Source organism: Cyclopterus lumpus, chromosome 10, assembly GCF_009769545.1.
Source record: "Cyclopterus lumpus isolate fCycLum1 chromosome 10, fCycLum1.pri, whole genome shotgun sequence".
Taxonomy (NCBI): domain Eukaryota; kingdom Metazoa; phylum Chordata; class Actinopteri; order Perciformes; family Cyclopteridae; genus Cyclopterus; species Cyclopterus lumpus.
This window is the reverse complement of record NC_046975.1, coordinates 18,150,764-18,176,526: the sequence shown is the minus strand read 5'-3', so window position 1 is coordinate 18,176,526 and position 25,763 is coordinate 18,150,764. Positions and strand designations below refer to the sequence as shown.

The 25,763-nt window shown below is 40.0% G+C and overlaps 1 protein-coding gene across 3 annotated transcripts in view; it reads left to right on the top strand.

Moving 5' to 3' along the window:
- The first annotated feature begins 5,160 nt into the window (after nucleotides 1-5,160).
- Nucleotides 5,161-25,763, top strand: part of enox2 (ecto-NOX disulfide-thiol exchanger 2) — a 147,523-nt gene continuing 126,920 nt past the window's right edge. For 2 of the 3 annotated variants that reach the window (XM_034543163.1, XM_034543164.1), the window contains exons 1-2: nucleotides 5,161-5,313; nucleotides 18,899-18,994. In XM_034543163.1, the coding sequence (XP_034399054.1) occupies nucleotides 18,907-18,994 (88 nt within the window). In that variant the 5' untranslated portion in view covers nucleotides 5,161-5,313; nucleotides 18,899-18,906. The remainder of the gene's footprint in view (nucleotides 5,314-18,898; nucleotides 18,995-25,763) is intronic. The other variant, XM_034543165.1, reaches the window with a different exon arrangement.

Below are 25,763 nucleotides of genomic sequence, written 5' to 3'. Positions count from 1 at the left end.
AGGGAAATCATGTTACCAATAACTGTCTTGAAATAAACCCCATTAATTAAACAAAAATGAAATAGAAAATGCCGTAAAGGCAACACAGTATGTGATGGGAAGTGTTAAAAAGGTACACAATACAAGTCACATGAATGTTTCAAACAAATTTAACAATCCAATATTAACTTTGTTTAATTGCAGTTTAGTATGAAATTCACAAAGCACATGTTTCCCAAGCCAGCTGGTCTGGGGTGGATTTGGAAAAGATTGTATTGGCATGTCAAATCTTTTACTGCTTGCTCAATTTCTGCTTCTTTTTTTTTTTTAGGACTGAGCTTTAGAGTGATGGTTTAGAGCTCTTGTCCATGTCTAACACAGTGGGCCTTGAGAGTATCCATTGTATGCCATGGGACAGTTCTCTCTCTAGTAATAGCACTTAATGTGATAGGCTGAGAAGAAAAGATTAATTTTATATTAAAAAAGCTCTCTTAGTGCAGCTTGAAGGTAGAAAACTGCAGACAATTCAGATCCGACTTGACTGTGTAACCAAATTATGCTTGCTTTCTCTCGCTGTGGCACGCCGCTCGTCTTGCTGGCGCAAGCTTCTTTTATGGCTTTTCCCTGAAAAGGTTTTATCGCCTCACCTGAATGACGTGTCACATGTGTAAACACGACACAAATGGAAATAAAAATCTAAATTCAGCTCCCTCAGAAAGAGCCGTTTTCCTCGTTAAGCCTCACAGCGTCGAAGCCTCGAGAGTCTGATAAATCCAACAAAGGACTTTACATTTTGCAAAGAAATCCTCTCTGAACACTGCTAATCAAGACACAATCAGATGCAGTGACACACGATGGAACTGTGAACGTGGCCCTTGTGTGAAAGACAGTCAGATGGTTTAATTCAGCAATCACCATCCAGCTTAAACACCTGATTGGGTCCGTTTTGTCTGCGCTCTTGTAAAAATCAACCGTTTGGTAAAGCGGGATTACACGCACTCCCGCTCTCATTCAAGCCAAGAAACACCATTCTTCCTCCGGTTACCACTCGCCGGTGAGAGTGATTGATTGCTTGTAAAGACTCCCTCATCAGTTCATAGAGAGGGAGCCCTGTTGACTCTTTAGTTATGATGGCAATGGCCAATCAGATTGGGCTTTTATTGGCTGTTGCTAGGATACCAAACTTTCCATATGTGAATCACCCTGGACATGATGAGATTTGTGCAGGCTTGACACTTGAATGCATTGCATCATTCCACACACTATGCACTGCAAAAATACTTGGGATGCACAAGAGTGGGAAATCTAATGAGAAAAGTTGAACAGACTGGTGGAGGGACGACGGAAAGCAGCTTGGAAGGAGATTGGATGCCTGCAGGAGGGCTGATATAGAATGCTCTCACACACACACTGTTGATGAGAAACGACATGTTTTTTTTTCTGGTCAATAGTGACTTCTTTTGACGAGGTAATCTCTTTTTTTTCATGTTTCTCCTTGGATGTTTTACCATCAAAACCCTGCAGCTGACAGAAACATTTATTTATCAGACGTTTGAAGGTGTGCTGCCTGTCATTAGCCTAAATCGGTGTCCTTAAAAAAACAGTTTAAGTAACCAGATCTTTTCCAAGGGTGCTACCTGCATCTCAAGAAATATTCACATTCATGAAGAGGTTTGTTGTGCATAGTTACAAGTTTGGGCAAAGTGTTCATTTCACATTACTAAAAGAGAACATAACTAATCCTTAATTCCTGTTAAAGCCAAAAAGTTCAAATATTGACCCTACAAGTCAGTGAAGAAACAATCCAGCATAATAAACCCCACGACAAAACCAAAGAACTGACTCTTTAACACTGTTGTTGTGTGGATGAAATTAATAAGATATGTTGTAGTCGTGCGCTTTAATAGGTGCTGGTAGGTGGATTTCATTACCTTGGTGTAGAGCTCAGCTAGCTGTTTCCCTCTGTTTCCTGTCTTCATGCAAAGCTAAGCTAATTGGCTGTTCACTATAGCTTCACATTTACTGTACAAACTAGAGGGAATGATTGATCTGCTCGTCTAACTCTCTGCAAATAAAGTAAATGTGTATTTCCCATAATGCCAAACTATTTTCTTGAACAAAGCAATAGGCTGGAGTCTCACCCGAGACTATCTGGTAAACCCAGACGGAGCCCCATCGTCTCCTTCACTGTAAAGCAGGGGGTCCAGAAGTCTACAGTCAACCCTAAAAAGCCACAAATGATCCCAAGCACATCAACTCTATAACTGGCCGTGAGAAAGGGTTAAGCTGCAATAAATCCAGGCCTGGAGCCTGCTGACAAAAGCACTTACCAAATTTCAACCATAACCAGAAACTCATGGGTCGTCGTCAAATGTGTCTCAAATTGACAAAATTCACCCACCACCGAATGCTCAAAGAAAACATCCGTCAGTCGTCACAGGAGAATGAGACACATTGGACATCTGGTTGGTGGGCAGCCTCCTGTATTTAGATTCTCTTTTCAAGAAAGCCTCGGGTTGTTAACTGAAGATATCAAACTGAATGTGCTCTTCACAATATATCCAGGAACTCAATTTTTGTGTTTTGCTGCGGAGGCTGTGCAGTAGGCATCTAATTGAAGCAACCTGCTGTGAGCCAGGTTACAATACATCTTCCAGCTGGGAGAGATATGTTAACTGGGATTAGCATTCATATCATATCAATGGCTCATTAAGCATTAATATATCTCTCAGATCAGTATTTACACTGTACCACTTTCTCCCGTCTAGCTGGAGCGTACGTGCGCTGTAATCGGTACTGAGGTTTAGTCAAACAGAAGAAACAGACTGTCTGCTACAGGGCAAATAGTGATTACCAGGTAGTCCAATCCAACGCAAACAAACCACGGAAGATACATTTGTGCTGAGTTGTCAAAACATGTAAAATTTTATCATGGGCCTTGGGGGAAGGGTGGGCGCAAAAAAAGCATTAGAAATGGTGTAATTGGCTGTAAATGGTCCAAAACACTTAATGATGTGGGAGTGGAATGCATGCTGGCACATATGATAATCCCCCTGTAATGAGAATTCACTAGATATCACTGGCTTTGTTCATGCCCCAGCATCTCTGAGAGAGCTTAGCCACCAGAACAGTAACAATAAGCCAAAGAGTAGGAGATGGCATGGCATACAAGTGAGAGAAAAGTGAAATGACATACATTTCCATAATAAGGGCGGAAATGTGATATTGGATGCTTTTAAAATGACATGTCCATTATTTGTTTTGCTTTTGGATTATTAAATCAAGTCATTGTGGCGGTCAACACTGTCATCTCTGAACGAAAGTGTACTTTAGGTGGTGAGGGAGGGAGAAGACACAGTTTGAGCTATTTTAGTTGTCAGAGATTAGGATGCAGACAAACTAAGCCTTTGCAAATCCTGAGCCCAAGGTGCCACAGGAACCAAATGAAGAATGGGGAGCAGAGTTCGGCTTTTCATTTCTGATCTAATTCATGGCAGCTTAGAGGGAAATGTTGTCATCACAACTCTTATGCATCAGAAAAAATACTAATAAGTATATGTAAAAAAAAAAAAAAATAAATAAATAAATCCATTCAATATAAAGGTCTTGCTTTCAAAATCTTACATAAGTAAAAGTACAAAAGTATTATCGATTTTAAATGTAAATCAACATAAAGGTACATGATTCTTTTGAGAAATGGCCCCTGGGACTGATACATGGTTATATATAACATTATTAGACTGTTGATGTTGGTGCATGAATGCATCACAACATTTTATTGTTTTAGCTGGTCGAGGTGGAGTTATGAACTCTTAAACTTAATTTACAGTTGGTAGTTTAGTCCACTTGTTCCCAACCGGGGGAATGGGGGTCCCCAAAGGGTCATGAGATAAAGGTGTTGTGAGATGATTCGTGTGGTAGGAAAGAATAATAAAAAAAATGTCTTATCTTTTTTTTGTGCGCAGTAATGGATCTTTTTTTGCACCTGAACAATTTTTAGAATAAAACAATCTGATTTTGAGGAGAAATCTCCCTTGGTGGAACTACTATCAACTTAAAGACATCTGAAGTGATAAGGAGCCCTGGTACATTGCATTTTGTGAGCTTATGGTCGGTTTTGTTTTATGTAAAATCTTAACCTGAAAAGTAATTAGTAAATACAGCTAATGGAATAAAATAATTTAAATGCTCAAGTAAAGTATCTCAAAACTGTTCGTATGCACAGTAAACTATATATTTAGTTTTTCTACTGTAGAGTTTAATGGGATCTTATTGACGTGTACAATATACGAGAGAGTAGGCTGGATTTTCTTTTGGAATTTCATTGAATAACTTCCTGTAAGGAAAACTCATGCAACTTTAAATTCCATCAAATCCATCTACTTAAGTCTTGTATTCATTTTAATTTTAATTAGAAGAGAATCCATTAGATAGCCACCCACGAATAAGGGCAGCTATAAAAGAGGATAACGACTTCTGATAAATTCAGCAGATGGACACAAATGTGTCTTATGGGTGTTTAAAACACTTCTACAGTTAAAACTATGTTCAACTGCCAACTCTGAGGTTAAACTTGTATATTTTGTATAATTAATTAAATCCATAATGTCATAATTTATGTGAAATAAGATGAGAAACTGAATGTATCCTTCAAAATCCTATATGGAGTACATGAGGTGCTTTATTACACATACATATATGCATTAATAGCCCAGAGCTCAACATTCATAATTATTTTTAGTTTTGCGCTTGATATTTAAGTAACTTCTGTACATGTTAACCTCCTTTATCGTGGTCTGAATTATGTTCTCTACAAAAGTATAAACTGGTAGCGTATAGGTAATAACAATCTGCTTTAATATGTGTGATATTTGTGCTACTTTATATGCAAACTCCTCTTTATATCATTAAACCCCCAAAACCACTCAGCTACTATCGAGGACATATGTTGTTAATGAAAGTCCCTGAAGTAAAGTATCACAATACTACTTCCATCACCGTTATTGAACTGTAGGCTACTGAAGAAATACTTGTTTTCCAAAGGGAAGTCGCTCTCTCCGTGTAGTTGGCCCACACGTTTTCCGACAGCAGCACGAGCACGAAACACTCGCTCATAGGGTTTTGCAAAAAACGTCAACAAAAAGCACGTGTCGACTTCTCGCTTGCCGTACTTGGCTCCGCCATTGTTTGACAGCTCTCGTTGCTAACGAGCCGCTTTCCTGGTTACCCACTCAACGAGGAACAACGGTAAAGAACCTTCAAGTGTCGCATGCATTTTCAAGGAACCCTTGCAGCGATACAGAGAGCATGAATGAGGACATACGCTACATCCAGGTACTTTTATACTTCCTTTTAGTTTCTTCTTTCACTTCTAAGACGGTGGTAGTTAGCGTTAGCTTCCCTCTCGTTGACAACGAGGCACACTGTGCTAAAAGTTCACAGCATGTTTGGTGTTTTTGCCGCAGACAAAGTGCTTTGACGCGATATGTAATCACGAATAGGTTCTAGCTAGTTAGCTGACGTTTGTCCCGGAAACGTCACGTAAGTAGAAGTTAGAAGCGTAACGTAATGAGCAGTGAGCAGTGTGACAGAATAGGGTCTGTATTTAAAATACCCCCTTTTGAGCTGACTTTAGTTATTATTTGTTCACGTACATAGATTAATCATACAGCTGGTTTGTGCAGTCGACATGTTTCTCTATACGTCAAGAGGATGCTAGAAGAAGATCAAGTAATAGTACTGGAATGGGCAAAAGTATTTTTCTGTCAGCACAGAGGGGGTTTTACCAATAATGACAGACATTGTAGCTGAATTTTAGAGATTCAAATGTGTGAGATGCCTCCGGGAAAGGAGACCCAGACATGCGATCTTTATTCTAGCCTCTATTCTAAACTTTTTGTAAACCAGCGCTATACTTTTCTGACAGTTTAAAGTTGTACATGCTTGGCTGTAGTAATACACAAATACACGTTTGTAAAAGACCACCATTGTTGAGGCAAAGTATGGATAGTGTGGTTTTACTTCAGGCTGTCATCTGGTTACAGCACTGAACCTTGTCTGGCGTCAGGAGTGCTGCAGGAATGAGTCCTGGAACCCGGAAATGAGTTGGCATCGCTGCACTTCCGGTTCCCTTGTTTCAGTCAATGAATGGGCTTTTTGAATTGTCGTTGTTTAGTTCCCTGAAATAAGGTATGTGGTTAACACGCATGTGTTTTGGTTATACAATATAAAGTATGTCAGTCAATATCTTGTGAAAGTTGAAGCCTTGACTCATATAAAAGGCAGTTGCTAGCAAGTGGCTAAATGTGACTACAGTTCGTCATCCACCAACTAGTCTGCCTTTGGCTTAGCGGTGGATGTGGCGGCGTGAAGTCATGTGACCGTGTTTCAGATTGTTTAGTAGCCTAATGCCAGTTTCTCACTTCAGTCTAAAAACCCAAAGATATTCGTTTAACAATTATGCAAAACAAGCTACTTTTCTACATTTGAGAAGCTGTAACCAGAAATAAGATTATTTCTGGGAAAATTACCCATGTTGTCTCTGTATGTAGTCAACATTTATTTCTATATTTATTTAAGTTTTCCTTGTCCTCTGCTTTCTTTTGTTGTTTCTTCTCTGCACCCTAAAGCACTTTAGTCAATGAAGTGATCAACTTAATTGGAAACAACTTGACAGGGGTCAAGTAGTAAATCGCTTACAGAAAACAGTTTGGGGTCAAATCATTGATCCTGTGATAAATTTGCAAAAACCCCGGTTTATTCTGTGCAGTCAGTTTCATGAGCACAGTGTGAGTCATATGGAAATAATAATAATCATAATTGTGGTACTTATCTAAATGTGCAGACATGAGCCTTTGATAAAGGCATGAAAGTGGAGACCTCTCCTCTAAAATTATGGAGGATTATTACCGAAGACACCTCTGCAAATACATTCATTTCCAGAAAAGCTCATGATGAGGTGCATTTCTTTGCAGAGATTTGAAGGATTACTGAGTCATTAATGGTAACCTAATGCCAGTGATATATGGGGTGTCATACAGGTCTGAAGATCCAATAATAAGCTGAAGCATGTCTTCACAGGTCTAATCCTAAATCTTGACTCCCCATTTTGTGCAGAGAGGTTGTTGTTGATAGCAAAGGTTAATCCTCCTATTGATTAAAATCGGAAGATGCTATTTATTCATGTCCACTGCCATCCCTGTGATCAGGAATACAACCACAATCTGGGTATTACTCTCTGCTGCAGAGCCCCGTTCACCAATATAAACTATTGTATTCAGTTTTTTGTAATTTATTGTATTTCCTTTAAAGCCGTTTACATTTACGAAGTGCAAGGGGGCGATTCATTGAACGATTGGGCAGTGGATGCATAACTATCTTATTTCAGAACCAGAATAAAAAATCATTGATTGTGCCAGTTAATTTTGCAATTACTCTTTAATCTATGAAATATTAAAGAACAGTACAAATAAAAGGTATTTATCTACAATTTGTGTGTCTTCAATTTGATTTTGTCAAACTAAAAGTCCCAAACTTTAAGATATTAAATTTGTTGCCACATATTAGAAGGAAAAAAGTAAATTGTTGAGATAATTGAAAAAAACATTTTGGCTTGAAAAATAAAAAAATAATTGATTATCAAAATAGTTGCTGAATAATTTTCTGTTGATCGACTCATCACTGCAGCTTTAATTAGCTGAATTCATTTTTATCAAATTTGAATATTTTATACTTTCATACAGTATTACTGTCCGTAAACTGGAACTTCAGACTTGGAAAAAGATATATAAAAAAAGATTCCTTATAAGTAGATTTTAGCTTATTAGATATCATGTATTAAATACAAAGCAAAGTAGCCACAGCTACCAAAATGATATTTCATTCTGGGACATTTTGGAGTTTATTATTTCCAAGAAGAGCTCCATTTCCACGACAGTTCAGATCTTCTTGTATTCTGTTTATCTGTTTCTTTTGGATTGGGTTCGGTAGTTTCCGTGCCTCCTTCTACTTGGGCCTGATTTATTTAAGCAGCGTTGAGGACTGCAGCACCAAGATGTAATAGGGGTGTCAATATTCCTCTTGTCAGCAGGTTGTGCTTCATTAATCTGACTGATTGATCCAGCATCCATGTGGTTCCATGACCTTGCTTTGCACAAATAAGAACTGCAGCCACGCAATTGTTACCTGATCTACTGCTTTGTTGATGGATTTGTGCTTGACTTGTTGGAAGCACAGGACAGAGACATATGGAGACCACAGCTGTGAGTGCTGAGGGGATTCGAGTAGGAGGCCTATTGTTACATGTATGATGTCATTGTGCTCTGTTGCATTGTTTAAGTCTGACCTTAAACAAGGCTGTGAGGATTAGAAATATGACGAGGGGATGAGGTTTATAGTGTATGGACAACAAAGGTAGCTCAAGCAGCGAATGTCCTTCAAACTTTTTCCACGAGAAGCAGCGATCCGATTTGTTGGATCGGTATCGGCGCCATCACCTAACTGAATTCGGTATTGGAGCGATGGCGCTGATCCACACTATGATTATTGTCTTTATTATTTGATTAGTTATTTAGGTGATAAGATATCATAATTCCCTAAAGCCTTTGCTGATGCTATTGGATTGCTTGTTTTGTCTGCCAAACACTCCAAAGCCAAAAGATATTCAGTTTATTCTCACATACGACAAAGAAGAGTCCTCACAATTCAGTCATTCACTGCCTCAAGTTTTAGTGCTGCTGCATCACTGATTCATTATATTGTTTTATTTATGACGATATACTCGGCTAAGGATGGCTACTCTAAGTTAAGGTATCCGAATTGAAAATGACGGATCAGTTCGGTCCTAAAACTCACACTAAACATAACATTTTTAACAAAACATGGCCATTTCTAATCTTACACTTACTCCAAGCCATGTCAACATGAATGCCAAAAGAATATCTGTAATACCTCTGCACAGGTCTTTTTACCCTTTCCATATAATAATAAACAACATACGACCGACTTTGGCGCTGTTGACACCATCATGTGACTCACGGTGTCTTCCTTAGTCATCGTCACCCTTGTGTGAGGGTTCGGTTGAGCCGGACCCAAGCGCAGACACGGAGAGGCAAGGTTGGGTAGAGGTAAACAGTTTATTCGTACAGAACCGGGAGAGTGTAGATGGAGTGGTGAGGTGGCGTGAGCGGCTGAGTGGAGATGCAGGTACGGGATTCCTGGGCACAGGGAATAGGGGTTAGTAGAAAATCACCAGGAACAAAATAAAGTACATCTCTTAGTGAAGCCGAGAGTCTAGGTACCACTGTAGATGGTGCAATAATCTAGCAACTGGAGAGAGGGAAGCCAGGGTGTTTTAACAGGGAGGACTAGATGATGTGATTGGAGGCAGGTGTGGAGATGATTGCCAGTTGCCAGAAGCCACGCCCACGAGACACACAGGGGACAAACAAGGAAAAGAGAGAAAGGGACAGTGAGTCACGGCCAAGCCGTGACACCTTGTCAGATTCATATTTAATGATATTCATACATGTCTACATACATGGTGAGTGGCATACACCCTGACTTACATTTCATCATGATTCATTCTTAGTAAAAAAGCCTATTCTTTTTTTTCAATTTAAATTAGGAGCTCTCTCTTCTTTGTTCGAAAGGCCTTTCAACTTCCATTTAAAAGATAATTTATTCGCTATAATATGCTATTGTAGTAAACTGCTGTAGAAATCACCGTCCCATTAAAAGTACATTTGTCTGCACTGCATTTCAGATCTGTCAGTTCAGTTAAATGTGGATGTTGGGTAAGGTGACCCTGGCTGCTTGAAACAGAACTAAGCTTCCATATAAAGTTGCAGAAACCTTACATTTGAAGTCAGAAGCTTGCCCTGCATACTAATTTAGTTTAGCTGGCTTGTTCATGTCATGATTTAGTTCTGTCAAAATAGATTAACAGTGGTGGCCACTGGCCAGTGCTTTGTGCTGTGGTTCAGAAGGAGCACAGAAATCAATTGTCAGGTTTTGTGATTACGAGCTTCTGCCTGAAACAACGATTGACAATTCAGTATTTTAATTGGAAAACACTTTATTTAATAGAATAATTGAGATGCTAAGATAATAATTAGGCTGGATTAGGTTGAAATCACCCCGTGGATATGTGTTATCATCACCAGTCACTGTCTTATACTCTGTTTTATTATACTCTAAAATATCCCTTCCTCTTTGTGGACACAAGGAGCAATATGTTGTGTCCTGCAATCTGTCGCAACCATTGTTCATGGTGCTATGATTCTTTTCACGTGAATGGGACAGACAGTTAACTGTTAGCTAATAGCTAATAGCCTGTGGACTTTCAGACACGTGGACACCATCGATCGAGAAGACATACTGTATATGTTGTCTGCATTACTATAACTAGCACTCCCACTCCACCATATGGTTATTATTTCTTATTACTTGAAATTGCTGTGAGTGGTGGTGGGCAGTCCCTCAGCTTCCAGAGCCCAGATATAAAAAAAGTGTCATGTTCTTCCTAATCAGTGTGCAATGTTCGAGTAGCTGGAAGCTTGTTTAGGAATGTTAATGAGGTATAGGTTTACACGCATCATAGACAAGTTCTTTATTGCAATATAACAAAAAGCGTGCACTTCTCCTGTAAAGCATGAAATGTGTTTTGTCAATCATGAACTATACCGACGTTTTGCTGGTGCACCACATCTCAAGAGTGCTGCTATTGTGAAAACTACAATTGAACTTCAATATTTTGTTCATGCTGAAAGAGAGGCTGTCAAGCTCCTGTCCAAGTCTTCCTGTTACAGCGACGCACAGACACAATACAAACGGCTGGAGGAAACCATTATTGGAAAGCTGTAATACAAGTTATATTTATTTAATCTAGTGCTAGTAAGCTGTCAATAGTATCCAGAGCACGACAGAAACAGTTGGCATGTTACCACTGGCAAACATTTTGAGAAAATTGGCCTTAAGTTCTTTAGCCACTTTCAATGAACCGGTAACTTTAAATAAATCATTTCTAATATGAAACTTGGGATTATGTTGTTTTGAACACAAATCATTTTCTTTCATGGATGTATAACTTATGCGTAGGATCTTAATTACTTAAAATATAAGTTTACTAAAAATGGCAACCATATTTTCAGTTTCTGCTACCAAAGGCTGAAGCCTGGTTCCAGCCAAGCAACCACGTTTAAAAATAAGTGTTGGGCCCTGCTATCAGCATTTTAATTGGATTGTTTTTTTTATATGAGGCAAATAATTAATTCATTTAGTTGAAAAGTGTTGATTTATTGATTTTAAAATATCCTCAATTTCCAACGTTTCACTTGAATGTGCTGCATTTCTTTGTTTTATACTATACTAAATTTCTGTAGGTCGGTCAGACAAAACAAGCCGTTTGAAGCCCTGATTGTTTTCACTGTGATTAATGTTGGTCTGCTTTAAGCACACTATGGTTTCACTTGGTTTCCATCTTAAGATCAGGAGCCCGGAAACAGCAGCAGTAAATACCATGTGCACAAATCAATAACTCAGTGAAATTAATTAGGCCGATGTCACAGGCCTAAACTGTTTGCAGGATAAAACAACAACATGTCAGGAGACCCAGAGCTCTCAACATCATGCACAAGATTAGTTCTTTAGAGGCTCGTCGACCCCTGCTCAAAGAAAACATCTCTTGATGACAAACGCGTCAAGAAGAAGGATGTCCTCGTGTTTACTTTGGTAAACAAGCCCCTACTTTTCTTTACAAGTGGTGTAAGCCAGTGACATCTCCTTCTAATTAATGCAACAGAGTAATCAGCTGGCACACCCGCTAGTTATTTGCTATTGTTTAAATTAGCACTAAAACTTGCAGTAACTCTTGTTTCAAATATGAGTAGATTTTGTTCCGATATCTTTTCATTTCATTCACATGTTGTGTGAAGAGGATTTCTCTAATCCCATCATTCATGTGAATGTAAACATGTGAACTATTACAGCGCACCACTGGCCTTTTGCTTATTAATATGAGAGTGACGTTTCTTGCTTCAGTGTTTTATTTATTTGTTTGTTCTAAATGCAGACCGTGTCCTTCCTGTTTGCCTTGGCTGTTGTGCATGTGCTCCGGCGCTATTTTGAATTCATCCACAAAATCTGTCTGACTAGACTCTGCCGCCTGAGGCTACCCTGCTAAACTTAGCTTGGTGGATGGCACCATGTTGAGAATGCGCCCCATGTTTTGAACCAAATTGTTTTTCTCCCACTTTGGGTGAGGAAAGGTGACATTTCTCATTATGAGATGTGTTATTGACCCTAAGGGGAATTCAGGAGCTGGATAAGAAGAGGCAGGCGGTGGGAGGGTGCCATCTGAGCGAATCAATAAGCGGGTGTTTATTTTGGGTCTGCATACAGTACTTGCCCGACACAAATCAACAAAGTGACTGAATAGAATAGTGGAAAAAGTTAATAGTTAAATCATTGTCTAGGAATTGCTGCGACGCAGAGATGTTTTTTTTTTTTTTTTTTTTTTTCAAATCTATACGAGTAATTTGTTTGAAACCGAAAGTTATGAACTGAACTGAGATATTAGTTCCCTCCTCATGCAGCGACTATAACAAAACATGGTTAAAGCCTTCAGCCACCATCATGGAAACCCGACGAGGCATGAATAAGATTGTCTCATTTGCATTCATGTTGGGGACCTTTTTTAATTGTGTTTATTGTATTTGATTATATTCAAGAGACGCTTATGGTTCAGTAAGTAATGCTGAGTTTAACTGGATGTTTAGTTTTTCTGTTGTGGCAGAAATGTTTGGAAAGTTCAGATGACTAAAGAAGTATATTGTGTAACAGCATTGTTTACCTGCAATGTGTTGCTGATATACACCATTTTTATTTTTTGGGGGATTCTCAGGATTGGGTTGACTGGGAAACTGTTTTCCTGCTGCCAGTTGTCATTCTTAAAATAACACATTATACTAGTAAAGGACTGATGAATATTTACAAGAATATTATTTCCCTTTTGTACGGTAATGAAAGGTAACGTCAGTCAGGGAGACTTTAGATTTTTTTTAATTGAATGTTTTTTCTGGTACATCACTCCAAGTGCACTCACTGTCAGGATTGTTCTTGATGTGCACTGCAGGGGTTGAAATGAGGGCAAAGTTAATGTGCAGATGAAGAAATCTAGTTGGCATAGTAACTTCATTATAGTCTCCTCCCTCGTAGAGGTCTTATCTACCTAATGTTATATTCCCTCAAATGGCTGTTAAATCTATTTCCTAAGTTTTAACCTCACCTACTGATCCGGTTTAAAAAACACAAGCTTAGATGACAGTATGGGAGCATACGCTGTACGCTTCACAGGAGGCTGAACAAATACAGCAGCGCTCCATGGGGATTGCTGTATAGGGTGTTAAGTTCAACCGAAATTCTGAGCTTCCCGCGCTTTGAAAGATGTCCTGAGACCAGTAATTTAAAATATAAAGTATTTAATAAAATAATAAGGATCATAAGCATATATTTCTGTCCCAGCCGGGTGCGCTCACGTGTCGTTGGGTCCACAGGCTATAATAATGATTTATATGAATAAAAATCAGTTAAAATAGTTAACTGTCTACCGCCTTCACGTGAGAGGACAAATGCCACGCCTTACAGAGTTTCGAAAGGTTAAGTACAATCCATACACTGAGCATAAAGCTTCTCCATTGGTTAGTATCAGGTATGCATGCATATACATCAACTACACAGCATGCTATTTGCCTAACAGTACAAGGAGGCGGACTTCTCTAAGCAATAAACCACGATTCTACTTCCCTTATCTCTTCCCTTTCGGCCCTAAACAGTAAGATGGGCTCCTTCAAAATAAATGCCTCTCTTCCAGTCTCTTAGGGAGACCACTACTTTGACTACGCCTCCTTGGATCAATACATTCCATTCATACCTGAGTCATCTTTATAGTTATGATAACTATAAAACATAAAACAATCAGCATACAGTTACAATAATACTTATTCAGTGATTACACCTTTACAGTAACATACTTATACAGTGACAGTGACTTTTCTCCCATGTTTCCCAAACACATTCCTTCAGAATATTCTTCATAATATCCCTTATTGATTATCATATCTTTCTTATGTATTAATTTAAAACATGGACTTTTCTATTTACATGTGCAAGTATATATAAAAAACCATTACAACTCTACAAGGGCTACGTATGTAACGTAGAAGATGAATGAGCAATTCAGTGACCTTGCGGTCTTCACCCAGGATAAACATGAGTGCACTGGTTCTACTTTCAGGGCATAGCCCAGTGCTTAATTATGGGTTCCATTTAGTCCTAAACACACGTTTCTGTCCTCAGGCAAAACTAAATTGCTGTTGAAAGTGGTCCCACCACCTCAGTGCAATATCCTCTCACTCCCTGTGGTCAGTCGTTTAGGCGATGTAGCTGTCGGCTTTAAGGTTAATCTCCCCGTCTGATCTCAGTGGAAGTTGATCTTATGTGAAGTCTCCAAAAGGTGTGAAGACAATTAATTTCATACCCCGGTAAATTCAGGAAGCCACGGTGACATTGACGAGTAGAGGGGCGGAGTCGATGGAGAGGCTGTATTTTACACTTTGTTTTGCAACGATCATCTGAGGATGACCCCAGCGCTTCTCGATGGGGCAGTCACTTTCCCAAATGCCATATTTTTCACAAAGATGAAAGCCGTACTTTCAATCAGGCGGTGCTGATGATGGGTTATAATTCTGGTGATTGAACCAAATCTCCAGTTTTAGTGACGAGCTGTGCGGACTTTGATTAGAGCAAAAAGTGGTTGCAACAGTATTGCGTACCCTTCATGTCCTATGAATGACATCTACATATTTAAAGCTATCGGGAGGTGGAATTAGAGACGCTGGGAAGCCCTTGTGTCCCCGAGTTTGTTCGGATTTGATTAGTTGCCATTTGTCTGTGTTGCTTTCCTGGTTTTATCTGAATTGGGCCTTTTTTATTTGTCGGATTATAGAAGGAGCAACATATGAAGTAAACCTTCTTTTTTTTTATTCAGGAAAACTAAAATATCCGTTGCAGGCTTGCAGCCAGAAATATTGTACACACTAGATTGGTTTATGTGATTCCTCTCAAGCCTATCAACCACTAAAGCTTTGAATGACTGTACAACTGAAACACAATCTTACCCTGGTAGATTTAGTAAGGGTAGGCTTAGCCCTGTCTCTTTGACTTTTCGATGAAAGATATCGGCTGATTAGCTGCCAAGACATTTGAAATGAAGCCAGCCCTAAAGCCAGGATACAATTCTGACAGGGTCTCTGCGTCTGAAGCAGCCAGACATCTGGTTAATGTGTGAAAGGATTTGACTGGCATCCCTCCCTCAGAGCACTCCAGTGCTGGAATCAGAGATGGATGGATCTTTAGAAATAAATTGTTCTCCTTTTAGCAGGTAACACAGCTTTACTTTATGAATGTTTATTTCCCTCGTTCAAAATAAAATAAGATTGACATGAATATATTTGAATAGTTTATTGCAAGGTTTCTTTCATCATCTCCCAGACAACTGATTTTCTTGAACAGTACGAGTTATTATCCAGTATAATGTTGAAACCTCATAATTCACACAGAATAATTCTCTGAGATAATGCAAGTTATACAATCTTGACATGCAAGTAAGAACTGCTACCTGTGTAAAAGTATGGGGGGGACAATTCATGATTTTAATGAGGAGGGGGATTCATGTTCCATTTCAGTAATTAGGCCATGCTAGATACCAACATTTTTATATTTAATGGAAGCAGAGGAGCGCAACAACACAAATCGCCATTTTAATCATTTGAGAAATACATTGACAACAGCAGAGCAAACGCATACGTTACTCCTTCTATTCTTTCTCAAACGCCCTAGAAATATACTATAGAAATATATGCTGCATAACTAAGTTCACTTGGAGCATTTTCCTATGAGGTAACTACACCATTTGTTTTGTTTAATAGTGGGACAGCAATAACATAATTAACAATTATTTCATTTAGCTGATAAGCTCACGATATCGCTATATAGTTCTGTAAATTAAAGTCCCTTTATAGTGAAGAGAAAAAGTAGTGAATGATTTCCCATTTACTTTTTTTATTATTTAAAAGAATTGTCGCGATCATGTCAAAGGGTATTGATCAGAAGACGTGTTCTGTATCTTTTTTAATGCTTGCTTGTTTACTTTAAAGTCAGCTGTTCAGCAACACAACACATTTTAAGGTGGTACCTTTTAAGTCCGCACAAACACATGAAATTCTGGCTCTTTTATATTCTCAGTCCCAGGGAGTCAAATGCAGACGCTCTGTCACGCCCCTTGGCGTCTGATACTGACGCACAAGGAATCCTTAAGTATCTGTACCAGGCTTTCAAGTAACTACAGAGTCAACCCATCACCGTCATTATTAAATGCTCAGAACATTCTCTGAGTGTGATGACATAAGACCCCCCCCAAAAAATTAACATTGTGTGGGTGGAGTGGAGGCAGATGGGCCCAACAAACAGGACTTTGCACCAGAGACCGGAGTTTGAGGCCAGTGTTCTAGTCGTCGAGTGCTGTTGAGTTATTTTGGAGGTGACAATGCGTCAGCATGTGATGAGTTGGGATGAGAACATGTTGATGCTCCATCAGACCTTTTCGCTGTCATACAGTAGCGGTCTTCTGCCTATGCACTCTAAAGAGCTAAATTCCTAAATGATTTGGGGGAAATGCTTTTCCAGCATTTTAAAGACGTATTCAATTGCATTTAATCGCCGCTTTAATATGCAGTATGTATGTTTTATATAATCTAAGGTCATGCAAGTTTTTAGGAGCTAATGTTAATTGTCAAACTAAGTGGTTACTTTGAGATGGCATCAAGGACTGACGGGAATCTTCGTTAAAGACGGGACATTAACACATTTTTGAAATTCTGAGGGATATATATACACACTTTATATATATATATATATATATATATATATATATATATATATATAAATTGCTGAGAGAACCAATACGTGTGTGTGTGTGTGTGTGTTTCTATTTTGCTCTCAACTGATAAAGATGAATATGATGCCAAATTCACTCTGACTTCAAGACTTTCTAGCTCTTGCGTAAGCTGCGTTCTGTCCAAGCCTTAACCTCTGCCTCGGTGTGACGGTGGCCTTGGTTTACCTGGAAGACGACTGACAGCTGTTGTAATGAGACCGAGGAGTGACGCAGGCGATTTAAAGGAGTAGATTCAGCCCGGCCTCACCTTTTGATCAATGCTTGCCTATTTCGAGCTGGCAGGCTCGAGACCAGCGCTCTCTTTTTCCAGACTAATAAAGACTGCACCGAGCGCAGCTCCTGGGCTGGACTGCCAATACTTTTAACACCCACATCGATTCTCATTACGGCGAACGGTTTCTTTGAAAGTGTGAGCCGGATGTTGAAGAGGGTGTGGGTGGGCATGGGTGTTGGCTCTTCAGAGATTTGGCTCGGGACCGAGTTCTCGTACTATGACCCTGGACAGTGGAACGGCTTGGACGGCCAGTGTTGCCTTCTAACCTTCAAAGGAAGCAGAAAAATGTGAAATCACAGAGTGACTTTTGCAATAGTCTGGATTAGACTTGCTCCAGAAGTCTGAATTTCTACCAACGCATTGATTTGTTCAGCAGCTGAAATAGGTCGCTAGAGTCGCCACTGATTGGTTTGGGGCGAAACAAAACAAAACAAATAGCTAACGGGAACAAAGTGTCATGCTAAATGAATGCAGTGGAACGAAATGGCAAATTCAGTCAGATTATCAGGCGTCGTCTTTATTGACAAAAGAAATAACATCACGCGTGTCGTCTGGTTTCTCTCGGCAAAACAAGCACAACCGATTCATCCTTCATCATCATTGTTCTATTTGTAAATACTGAACAGCCGGTCTTCTACTTCTGAAGGCGCAGCTTTTGTACAAATCACATCAACTCCAGCCCTGACTCTTTGGAGATCTAACTACTGTTATGGGGCAACAAGGTGTATGCATTGTGTTTAATCCCCGGAAACAAGCAGCACGTGATGCTGTTGTTCTCCTTCTCTTCTGTTGAAGTAAACAGCCTTTCCTATTTTAGTGGCCTATAGAGCTGAGCTTTATATTCCTTCTGTGGCTCTAATTAGTGAGCAGCCTGGATTGTAATGTGTCTTCTGGGTTATAAGATTCTTATTTAGCTTATTTGCTGTTCTTTATACAGCATTCTGCTGTGGTAGGTTCTTATTCCTCACTCAAATGCTCCGGGATTAAAGCAACATTCTCTGCTCATCATCTCAGCATACAGTGCTGCATTAGAGACCTTCACAGCGACTATTGCACTATGAAATAAACAACAAGAAGATTAAATAAAAAAAAGAGCAAGCCCAGGATGAAGGTTTAAAATGCAAAGACGGTGGTTTATGTCCTTGTACTCCTCTCAGCTTTGATTGTACAGCTCTGGAAAGTTAATCACAGAAGTAATCATTTTCTTCTCCATGCATGGTACACAGGAAATTAGTACAATGCCACAAGATCCGCGCAACGAAATATTTCACTTCCTATGTGTGCGTGCATGTATTCGATTGGAAAGCACAGTGTGTTTTTGTTTAATGACCCAACATTGTGCCGTGGGACAAAAGAGGGCCAGAACCAATTGTTTTGCCTGATCCCTCTGCGATTGGATCCCCCGCCGAGCCAAAGCAGCGGTCTCATTAAAATGAGTGACGAAGCTCGACTTTTTGCAGCAGTGCTGTCGTCGGTGTGAAAGCTGCCTCCAGGCTGCGCTTTAGCATCCAAAAGTGAAATGTGCTCTATCAAAAAACGGACTTTATGGTGAGTCCTTTAGTTCCACAGCTCGAAAGCTGACTGAGAACCGTGATGTCTTTTTTTTTTCTTCTTTCTTTTGTGCTCTGCAGGACCAAAGATGAAGCCAAGCTACTGCAACGTCCTCTGTGCCAGAGTGAGGTGGGCTGGTACTTCAGACGGTCTGTTCCATGACGTCCACAACAAAGGTACGATCGCCATGGCGTCCTGTTCAGGCGGTGAATAAGACGGTGGTCCACCACGGCCTCGTGTAATTGGGTTTTGTTTAAGCAATGTTTTTGTTATCATTTTGCCCAATTTTACAATTCACCAGTTAACAATCTTGCCTATTCAGAATTTCTTTCTAATCTAAAAAAAAGAAAACACTCGCGTGGGTTGAATTATCAGTTTAAAGTATTTCCGTCCTTATAGTTTATCTGGAGGGTCGTTCTGCTGTGAAAGTTTTTGTTGCTTGCTCTTCGGTTGTTCTTCACAGGCAGCACTGCAGTTGTAGCGTGCCGTCACAAACATCTGTAATGTAGTTATGATGTGATGTCTGAGGCTCAGGTGCTGCTTGCTTTTCCGGATAATAATACTGGAATCTTCATGAGATCCAGCAGCAGATAACGGCAGCGATATCTCCTCTAATTACCTGTTGCCTAATAACTACTAACTACTGGAGATGTGGGCTGCATGTCAAATAGTTTTCTCCGACTATATTCTGCCTTTGTTTGGGCACATGCTCAAATTAGAGCCCTGCTCATTTGAATATACTGCTGTGTATTTTTTCTGCCTATGCCGTAATTATATCAACCTCTGTTTTTAATTTAGGAATTAAAGCCATATCACCATCATGTCTTTTAAAATGATAACCCATTTAAAATTGCTGAACAACAATCTACATTGAGGAGGAGGCTCTGCTTTGGCATTTAAATTACCATTTAAATTAAAGTGCAATACTGCTTAATTGTCCAGTCCTATTTACATTTCTGGAATACAAAACAGCTTTCTCCCAACTATCTGAGTCCTCGTGGTTCACACTCCAGTTGTGGCACATGCAATGGAGTCCATATGGATTATATTTGCATGTGGACCTTATTCTTTCTGGTTAAAAATGACAAAACATCACAGCCCAATACACAGTAGGCCTTTTGTGAGAAGAACAACGGGTAAACCCGCCATTTTAAAGACACGTACGTTCGATAAATGACAACTTTGTTTCATGCATGTGTTATTATAAACATTAACGCATGCTAAATCATCTAGAAATGAGACAAAATAAATAGATTTAGGCCATAGTTCCCAGGCCATCGCATTCTTTAACATTTCCTCTCATAAGGTAAGGAAACAGAATGAAATGAGAAATAAAAAAACTGGTAGAAATTCTTAAAATGTATTTGGCGACCCTAATGAAACATCCTGCGAACCACCTGTGGGTCCTGACCCGGTCTTTTGGAATGGCAGGTATAGACTCTACTACAGTTACAATGCGGACCATATGAAATATGGATGAGGTGTCAGAATTGAAACTGTAGCTTGATCCTCTGCTTGTTTTGCACATTTACTTTTCTTCAAAAGATTTGTGTGTGTGTCCAACCAGGATCTACCAAACCGTTAAATACATATTATGAACCTGTACTTGTTCAAAACCAGCAATGAAGCTCATTTGCGGAGGAGCGAGAGTCAACAATGCTTGATGCTACCCGTTTCAAGCAGGACTCATTAATATGAGTTGCTGCACTCATTCATAATCATGCAGAGTGGAGCTTGACCGTATTAAGAGCGGCCATTGTACTGAGCTGTAATGTGAACGGTGTCTTGGCGTCCTAATTATATTACGAGCGTTCCTATAAACATAGATTTACTGTTCTGCACAACCACAACAAATAACACTCGACACGGTCAGTCATGGCTCCGGATTCTTTTTGGGGGGGCGGGTCATTTTCATTTCATGTCTGAAAAGAAGTGAAAGAATAATCAAATGGCAGAATAAGCTTTAGTCTCCTGCTCTGTGGGTTAATCGTGCTTTTCAACAGACGGACACACGTTTATTTCGCTGTTTAGCCGCGCAGTTCGATTGTTTCCAGTACGGTTCACTCTGTCTTTACCGTCACTTGAAAGTGATTTATGTTGCCATATGTAAGGAAATTGGAATCCTGAACTCCAATAATAGCTGGTCGCTGATTAAGTCCTCATTCTAATTTTACACACGCTAGAGTTCCACTCGATACTCAGAAGACGGTATAATGTCCTAGTTTAATACCCAGCGAGGAAGCAAATGGGTCAAAGCTTCCGTTTTTGAAAGGGTGACGTTTGGAGAAGAAGAAAAAACTAACTTTTCAACGTGAAAGATTGAGTTTGAGCAAGTTATTTATTTATTTATTTTTTCGCTGCTAGTTGAGAGTTTTGCATCGCAGAAAGAATCCTTTTGTCACTGCAAGACAGTTTTGATTTCCTGGTCATCCTGTCTTTAAAAACACCCACTAGAGCCGGCTGTATGATGTGATAAGAGCTTGGTCTGTTCTTTCTTTAAATCATTCGCAAAATACTGATGTGCGGTTGTCTTTGATTTTTTTTTTTTTTGCTGCAGAGCAGATTCGGCAATGGACCACACACACACACACACACACACATACACACATACACATTCACACACAGTACACACTACCAGAGATGCTTTCCAGAGGAATGTTCATCAAACTCTTACTGGTTATTACTATGAACAGCTATTGGACATTTAAGAGCAACCCAGGTCCTCCTGTCTGTGTGAAATTGAGGGGATATCGCCTGTTGTTCGGTTAAAAGTGCAGACATTTTACAGACCAGGACAAATCGCTGTCAATTTCTAATGTAACAATGGAATGGAGCCATTTTCTGTCAAGTGCTCGTACATTTTGCTTTTGCTATTTTCCATCTCCTGTCTGTTTTGTCAGGTTCAAACTTTAATACTCTCCTGTGAGAGTTCGGGTTTGGAGAGGGAGTACTAGTAGAGGCCCAATAAATCTGTAGTAAATGAACGCCTCATTTTTTAACGAGTCCACCATTTTATTTTTTGGAGCCTCATTGCCTGCCATAGGGCACTCATCAGGGATTTAATATTGTGAAATACAGATAAATAATTTAATTAGAATGGCCTTTCTTTACTTTGAAGAGTCTAAGGTGTATCTTGTTTATCCTCACCTGCACGGTCTGACACAATTACTTAAGTGTCAGAAGTGAGAAGCATAAGAAGAAAAAAAGGTAGAAGAGGTAGAAAAGGTACTTGGTAGAATTGCAGCTACTATAGCTGCCACTGATTTCCTTCAGAGCAAAGATGCACAGACAGAGAAAGAGCTTTTTTTTTTTAGGATCGTGGTTCATAATGATAACCTCTCACCCCAAACTCACACACCATTCACAGCAGCAGACTAATATTAGCACTCACCTTTGCTCCATGTGTCAGTCTGTCTGGCTCTGTCTTTCTCACCAACTCTCTTGTGACACGCACGCGCACGTACGCACGCACAGTCAGTAAATTAACTCCACTTAGCTCCACCTGTTTCCTGGGCTCAGTGCTAAACTCTCTTTCACATCTCTGCCTCCAAAGAGCAGAACAGGTGTGATAGCCAGAATACTCAGACTAATGACGGTTGCTTAAAAAAACAACATGAATGCCAAGTGAATGGAACTCTGTCTCCATTTAACATACACTTAATAAATACTGGTCATTAAGCTTTAACTCTTTTTATTTGTTCTCATCTACCCAGCGCCAATCTCTATTGTGTTTGGGTGTATTATAACTGCATAATATGATGAGCAAGTGGGCAAAGTCATGCAATCTAAAAAGTAAAACAGTCACCAGTTGGTTCAATGAACACTTCACGACTGTCTTTTTCTCCACTATTTTCTACAGCAGCAGTTTTGTGATGGTGGTAGCTATTTGTGATAACTTCGACTCATCTCTGCCTCCAGCCTTTTGTATTTTGAAAAAGAAGGCTGGATATCTAGTAGGCTGAAATGGCTGTTGAAGAACACACACACACACACACACACACACACACACACACACTCACACACACTCACACACACACACACTCTCCCTGCCACTGTATCTCTCTGCCACACCAACACGTGTATCACAGTGCACATACTGTATGAGTGATTTTCATTGTTTTACTGAGTATTTGCCACAATCCTGAGCGCTATACCAAAGTGTGCTCTTAGATCTTTTTCTGTCCTCAAGGAAGAGTTTGTGGAGCCGCTTCCTTAATGGTGAATGGGCAAGTGATGTGAGGGCATTCTCCCCTTCAGTCAAAGAAAGTGGATATCCACTTTTTTGATATCATTTTTAAAAAACAAAATCTGCCAACCACCAACTCCAAATGTCATTCTTCTCTCGAACAAGCCTGTTGTTTGTGGATCAGTGACACATTAATTTACCTCAGTGACGTGTTCATTACTCTGCAAAACGTTCTCTGAAATGAAGTATTGGTGCCACCAAATTACGCGTCCATGCCACTAACAGGGAAAATGTCAGCGGCGGCAGGAGCAAAAAAAAAAAAGAAGCTCTTTGGGGTTTTTAAATTGGAACACGTCGTTGCCTGTTTTAATTGCAGTGTGGTTTACTTCAAAGTTGTAAGATTGCTACTTTTAGAATTTAGAGTTTGCAGAGCATATTTCGGTACATGCCCACATTTACTGGCAAGCCATTCAACCATGCTGCTGCTTGTTATTTTGTAGATTTTGTTTGACTTTATGGAAAGTTGCTTCTTGCGTTTTTTTGGTGATGTCTGACACCAACTTTGACAGCGTGACTGATCAAACCAAAGTGTAATCAAAGGCTGTTTGGCAGTCCTGTGTAGCATGTACCGTATATAGGCCACATCGTTGCTGTCATCGTGAAATATGTCTCTCCAGTGTCAGATTCCATCGGGTAATCGTATCCAAATTCAGAGGATATCTGTGATTGGGTGATTGCCTCCACACGGCTCTCAACATGGCAACGGCTGAGCCGGCGGCTAGCAGCTATCGATGCTAACGGCATAAACGGCGGCGACAGAGCTACAGTGTTCACGTGAGGGGGAACCCAAAGGTGGGTGTTACACTTCTGTCGGACCGGCGTCATCAGTGGTGACCGCAGTGCAGACGCGGTTAGCTAGCCATTGGTGCACAGCAGAGAGACGTGCACTTGAACGCACCACGCTACGTTAGGGAAGCACAGAGAAGCTCGGCTTACAACCGAAACAGGGAGAGAGCGGCTTCATTCTTCATGCCGTTACGCCACTATATATTTACGCAGCAAATGGTTATTCACGGCTTTATTATTGCTCTGAATTTAAAATTTAGAAAAGAAAAGAAAAAGTCCTAGCCTTGAAATGCTGTGTATTTACTTCATAAAGACACACACGTGACACATTGAAGACACCGTGGCAGAGGAAGACTTCATTAGACTTGTCATCAGTTCCCTCCTTTATTGGCTCTTTTCTTTTTTTCTTCACCATTGGGGTTCCCACAGAGCTGCGTTACCCTGGCTCTCTGGTTCTCTGCCTCCCAGGGTAAATGATTGTCTGGGTATAAATAGCTGACAGTCTGGCAGGGCCAGGTGGTCTAATCTGCCAGTTCAGTGTCCTGCTTCCTGCCTGGCAAGGTGGCGTGGCGGGTGTTAACATTGGCCTCAATATTCACAGATGGAGTAGTTGTTGTATATTGACGAAAAGGTGGCCTCACAGATACATAAAAAAAAAAAAAGACACCTGATATTTTATACACAAGAGACACCGATATATCAATAATTGAGAAGGCATCAAATGTGTTACAATGAGGCTCAAACTGAACAACATAGGTCTTGACATTTGAAAGTGTTAACTAAAAACGAAAGCCGCAACAATTAATCGATTAGTTAACTGATAGAAAATGAACTATTATGTATATTAATTGTTTAAGCGTTAAAGCTATTCCTCAAGCAAATATGTCATGGTTTCAGCTTAGTGAGAATGTGCTGCTTTTTCTTGTCTTAGCATTATGGCAAACTGATTATGTTTGGACCGATAAAACTGAAAATTATTTGTAGAGCCAACGTTTAATTCATTATTTGAGAAGATATTTGGCAAATTAGGTTGACGCGATCGAGACCATAGTCATTAGTTGCAGCCTCACTGGTCTGCTCTTGTTTCTTAATTTGTTTGCATTCGCTTTTTCACAAAAGGCAAAAACTCTGCTTGTCATTCACGTCAAAGAAACCCGAAAAAGTAGGATTTGCCCATTTTCTACCCATATTTAATGGTTCAGTGTTATGTTTTAAACTGTTTTTAAGGAGAGAAATTGTTAGTGCCTTCAATGATGTCTCCTTGTATCTAATATGGCTGCTGATGATTCAGCCTAACAAGGTTTTCTCCCTGGTGACAGTTTTGGAACAGAGGCAGCAACGAGCATCATCAGTGTGCTTACAACAACCTGCCACTGTTTTCCATTTTTGAAATACATTTTCCTTCTAGTGTACGGTAATCATCACATGCAATTATTTCAAGCTTTGACTTCCCCCGTGCATTAACTTTTAAGGAGTTTTAGTTTGTATTTTAACTTGTCTTCTATTCAGCCTCTTGTGTAAACACGCTGAGTTTCTTGGCGTGTACAGAGCTGCCGATTGAGCTGATAATGCTGTGGAGAAGATTGATTTCTTATCAAAGTACTTTGGTGAGGAATACCATAACTTTCATCTGTTATTCTCCCCATTGCAACAGTTTTTTGGTGGCCACGGCAGTTTAACCTTTTCCCCCTCGTTCCGTCTCGGCCCTAAGTTGCCGTGTCCATATCCCCCGTCACAACTTAAGTCGTCTACCTGTCACCAGCAGCGCTGAAGTCTAATAGCTATGGGAACATTTTCTCTGACACCTGCAGCCAACATGAAGCCTGCTGGGCTGCGGGGAGAACAGAGGGAGGTTTATCTGGGATGGCAGGCCTTGGCCTCCATCACCATGCCAGTAGAGACGGTAGCACAGA